The sequence below is a fragment of the Mesitornis unicolor genome, unplaced genomic scaffold (assembly GCF_000695765.1).
Source record: "Mesitornis unicolor isolate BGI_N332 unplaced genomic scaffold, ASM69576v1 scaffold50597, whole genome shotgun sequence".
In the NCBI taxonomy this organism is placed as follows: domain Eukaryota; kingdom Metazoa; phylum Chordata; class Aves; order Mesitornithiformes; family Mesitornithidae; genus Mesitornis; species Mesitornis unicolor.
Window position 1 is genome coordinate 10,078 of NW_010196780.1, and position 5,442 is coordinate 15,519.

The window sequence follows — 5,442 nt, forward strand, 5'->3', positions numbered from 1 at the left end:
CATTAGGCTTCCTGTTAGTTAGGGCTAGCTGATGAAAAAAACATTCCCCGAGAAAATCCCTCCCGATTTTAGGACTAGGCATGAGTTGCAGGAAGTGCACTCCAGGCAGTAAAATGAGGGGAGATATTTCTTTCTTTCTGAGTTGTTTTACCCTTTGAACTGCCCTGAACAATTCCTTTCTGCACGCTGACTACCTGTAAGCAACTGTCATGTCATCAGCAGGAGCCCAAATTGCACTTTCAGAAAAACCCCTGAATCAAGCGCAGGGACAGTACAAAACTCTGCTCCCCCTCGCACCTCCGGCACCTGCTGCTTTGGAGCGGCACTGCTAGCGATGGACACAGACCTCACTGCGCCAGACTCTGTGCACACACAGAACAAAACCTCTTCACCCCAAGAGAGACTGCAACTGAAATGTAAGGGGCAAAGGAGCAGCTGAGTGCAGAGAGGCAGGAGAGACTGATTTTGTTTTCTCAGGCGAGAGGCAGGCAGAGCTGGCTGACTGCATTTGGACTTCCTCAGGAATTAAAAACGGCTGTAATTTTGCGCTCTTGTTTTAAAAAGTGAGGCTGCTTTATTCCCAAGGCAGACCTTTGTAGCAATGCTGAAAAGTGTTGTAATTGTCCCATCTGTTGTATTTCCTCATTGCTCACTCGAGCCCTCTCTCTCACATCCACATCCTGCTCCACACGGAAGCTGCGGGACCATGGCTGGTGATTCAGTTTTGCTCGCGGCCGTCTCTCTCCTTTCTGCCTTCCAGCAATGTAAGATCTGTGGGGGTGCTTGGCGGGGGCCTGGGGAGGTTTCCACCGGGGCTGAAGTGCTGGAAATTATTTTATGATAAACCGGCTGCTCCGCAACTTTAATTTCTGAGAAGTCCTAAAACTGTTCCCACCGGAGCACTGTTTACCTGCTCTATAGACTGAGAGGGAGTTGGCTCAGTGGGACAGATCACTTTTCCCTGTGGGAGAAACTCATCTGTTTTCAATTCTGTTTGCTGCCTCTTTGGAATTGTCCTATGATGAGAGCTTGTAACTAGCTGTAAAGTTACCCCAAAGCCACATTGTGTCTTGGTTTTTGATTACTATTGAGAACCTCAAAAGTGAGAGTAAATTTGTGAAATCAAATACGCCGATGCTGGACTGAAAGTGCTATAAAAACTGTTTCCTGAAACAGAGACGAATACTAAGTATCTGAAATGAAAGAAGAAAGCAAACCTTTATACCAGGCAGCCATAATGTCAGGTATTCCATATTATGTCCTCATCATTATATTTCTTTAAGATCTAAATGGATTTGTTTTATCCCATGCTGATATGCCACTGAGAATCAAGGACTAGGGAGAGAAGTGGGCAAGTGTGAGATGCTCTTTTTGTGGTCTATTGCTCTAAAACTGTGGTAGCATTTCTAATGCTTGTCATTATTTTCTTTGAGATATGTTGATTCATACAGTTGTGTTTACAGCAGGAAACAAGATACACTTTGAATGCATTTGGATGAGATTAAGAGCAAGTTAAAAACAGTTCCTCTGCCTTTTTTCGAATATCTATAGCACTGCCAATTTATCTAACAATGTATCTATGTGGCACGACTGGTTTTTTTTTCTCTCAGTCTCAGCTACTGAAATAACATTTGTACCCAGCAGAAAAAAAACAACAACTTGAGACTCCGACCCTTCCAAGTTAAAAGAAGCCCAAAACAACAGAAGGCAAATAAAAATCACCTCAGATTTACATTCTCTTTTTCTGTCATCAGATCAGCTACAACATACCCTTGCGATCTTTACAGACCATTTCTATCTGGTAGCAATATTTACCATCAACTTCTGTGAAAGTTCAACATGCCTGTCTTGATTTTAAATGTAGAAGTGTGAGGGATTAAAATCAAACAAGCAAACAAAGATAATCTGAAAAAAAAACAACCACTGCAGTCGGAAAACTCAAGGAATTGTACAGATGCTGAGACTGGAAAATATCTATGTTGTTCTTTGTGATGGTAAATCCATATTAGTTAATCTTAGTTAAATTCACAGCAAAACCAAGATAACCAGGGTTTTAATTTACATGAAGCCAGAAGAGAAACCTGTGTAAGAATCAGATCTGCTGATCTGATTTAAATCATCACAGCTTGGCTTACTTTCAGCATGCTTTCTAGCTTGAGTAAACCAACACGGATTAAATTTACAGGAGTTCAGATGAATGTTGTGAAGCTGGCACTGTGAGCATATGTTAAAGCCAGTTCAAGCAGGGGAGCAGCTCAGCTCTGTTCACTCTTCTGTTCGTTCTGCTGAGAAAGGTGCTAACGGGCAACACGACCTCCCTGGAGCAGTGCTGGGAGACAGGTTTCACTTAGCAGTCATCAGAGGTACAAGATTCAGTGTCTCAAAACCAGGAGTTGTTCAAAGAATCAGGTCAGGCAAAGATTAAGCTGTGCAAGAAATGCTCTAGGGTAGAAAGAAAGAACAAAAACAACACGGGAAGTGGTTTCCAGTCATGAATCCAGTTTTAAGCAGCTAAGATTGCCTTGGGACATTAGTGTTTTGCAGACTGATGGGAACACAAGGGAATCCAGTGAAAGGACAGGGTGAATCCCAGTCATTGATATTGGAGAGAACAGGGAGGACAGGAGTCCCAGTACTCCTCTATTTTGAAGCATCTCTCTGAACTAGCACCTTTTATAATCACTCTTAATAATTTCAGGATCCAGCAAGACATTATTAAGAAGTATTTGATTATTTCTTAAGGTTGTTAGGCCAGGCCAAGCAAATTAACATGCACTGTCATACACTGCGAAGCAGGTATCGGCTTCTCTACAGGCATTATAACACATATTAAGAGCTTGAGAATAATGTTCCTTGATAGCCTGCTTTGGCCTATATTTTTGGAGTAAACATATTAACTCAGTAACCATTAATGCCACCTGAAGATGAAAGCAAAAAAAGCAAACAAAGGCAAATCAAGCATACTTTGTAACTACCTCAGTCATGTAATTTAGCCTGCTAGAATCAAACAACTTGATATCGGGGGAAGAAAAGGCTACGAAAATCTTTACTTCTACTGCAATGCTTTCTGAAGTCCTCAGGACGGCATCTCCAGTAGGTGGGGCAGAAGAGCTCTCCCATTGCTTTATTATTTACTTTAGTCCTTGTTACACCCAATCACGAAACTTGAAATTGAGTTACATTGCTGCTTTCCATTCACCAGAAAGGAACAAGGCAAGTCCTATACAGTTAACAAAAAACACAGTCATTATTCCTCTCCTGAGCTCTCCTCTGCCCTGGTTGGCACCAGTCTTGGTCTGCACACCAGGCTCACCTTTTCTTTTAAGGTGACAGACGTGACTCCTGCTCTCCCGCTGTGTGGTGCTGCAGCTTGGTTTGCATTGGCACACAAAAGCCCACTTGTCCCTCATAGGAGCAAAGTTCCCACTGGTCACAGTGGAAGCCCCTTGAGAAGCAGATTTTACGATGATTGGCTGTACTATCACAACCTGATTGCAAATCTATTTCTGCCTATGGTCAACCAGAGTCTCCCAAATCTCTGCCCCTCAAACTAGAGCCTTGCTGACCAAGCAACACCAAGGGCAAACCACATTACAGCTGTGACCAGGGTTATTCCACGGCCTTGACAATTTGCTTTGGTTAATTGTACTGAAAAAAGAATTATTGGGCCCTTACAGTGTCTTAAACCTCTTATTTCCCCCAGTAAGTTTATTTTGTCCAGCACCTGTTCAAGGCTTTTTTTTTCAACTAGTTGGTATGCAATGAGCTGCCTTGGCTTTCCATAGTTCCTCAGTACAAAAAAAATGGGCCCAGACTGGTTGTAAGCATTGAGTGGGCTCAGTGAGACCAGAAAATGAAGAATGCTTTGCTGGTTAAAAATGCCATGGCCACAAAACACTAAGGCTCACCTACCACTTCTGACTGATAAGCCAGGCAGGATTCGCCAGTGCATAGGGGTTTTTTTCAGAAAAAATATAAAATAATATAAATTTGAGGGTGACAGAAGCCAAAAGACAACATTCCAGTTACGTTTTCCAGGAAAATCTCTCTCAAAAATAGTTTTTGTGCTGCCACAAGTTTCAGTATTTCTGAAGCATGTCCCTAAACCCTTCCTGCTGCCATTCATCCCTCCTGAAAGGGCTGCAAGGTGGCAAATAAGGGTTGAATCACCAAGCACAAGGAGAGGTGTGTGAGTGGGGGCAGAGAATGCAAATACAATGAAAGGTCCTGTAAACCTGCCTTACTGAGGGCCATCTGAGATGCTCTAGTCTCTGTAGAGAAAGGTTAAGAGGTCACTTGAACACAGCTTGCAATTACTAATATGGGGAGAAGACAGATGGGGAAAGACCTCTTTGGGAAAAGGCTTTGGCCACAAGGCTAAAACATAAGAAGTGCACAGTGCAGCACCACTGATATCTCGATCTATATTTTAATGTCCCAGAAGGGAGGACAGAATGTACGTTCTAGGCTTGCCTGTGGGACAAGCTCTTTTACTGAGCTCAGGTGGGTGCCTGGTTTCTGGATCCAGGTGAAGTTTAGGAAAAAGGTAGGCTATGACATGGCCAGGAAAATAACTCCAGGTACCCAGAGAGTTTTAAAAATCAAACAGGGTGGTGCCCAATAGCTCTGCTGCAAACAGAAAAGTGCTGCCTGTGTATTGCTTCCGGTCCTTGTGAGCTTCTGTTAAACTTTTAAAGGGAGACTTGCAATGAGAGCATAACTGAAATGAGGTATACAATACATAGCAGAAGTGGTCCTCAAAATTCAGGTCAGAAGTGCAGACATAGTGTTTGATTGGTTTAGGTTTTTTTGGTAAGCAACTGATAATCACTCTACAGTAAGCAATCTCTCTTTTTCATGGCACTGCATCAGTTACGGGACAGGTAAGCACTGTCAGCTGCAATCAGTGGAGGTGGAAGCAGTGTGGGTCCTCCGACAGGCAGCTCTCAGAGCTCCCCAGCAGATTGGGTGGAGAGCAGGTAACAGGCTACAGCCTCTCCACTTGCAGCCCTCTGCTCTTTCCAACATACAGAATTTGGAGAGTCCAAGACAGTAACACCAGATGGGAAAGCATGTGTTACAAGACATGGCTAACTAACTTTGAAAAGGTGGCTACCAGGTTTTTGTTTCCAAAGACTGTAATGCTGCCCCATACTCTAAAGCATCATAGCTCTTAATGTCACTAAACCAAAACGACTATCTGCTACTCAGACAAGCAGGGAAGTGGTGTCCTTGAGATACTGCTAAGGCAGCTCACTGCTGTTTTGGTGTGATTGGATGCTCCTATACCATGCAGTTCCAGGATTGAGATGAGACAGGAGGATATTTAAGTCAAAGCTAGTGAGGCAAATGCAAATAGAGAACCACTATTTCTGAAATAGCAATTTTTGCCCTTCCTCATGAGTATGTCATTCTTGAAGATTAGATCTAAACTTTTGTAGG

The 5,442-nt window shown here is 43.1% G+C and overlaps 1 protein-coding gene across 1 annotated transcript in view; it reads left to right on the forward strand.

Annotated features, from left to right (window-relative positions):
• Positions 1 to 706: 706 nt before the first annotated feature.
• MGST2 (microsomal glutathione S-transferase 2) overlaps positions 707 to 5,442 on the forward strand; it is a 9,569-nt gene continuing 4,833 nt past the window's right edge. Inside the window, exon 1 of the mRNA XM_010188584.1 lies at positions 707 to 764. Coding sequence (XP_010186886.1) covers positions 707 to 764 — 58 coding nt within the window. The remainder of the gene's footprint in view (positions 765 to 5,442) is intronic.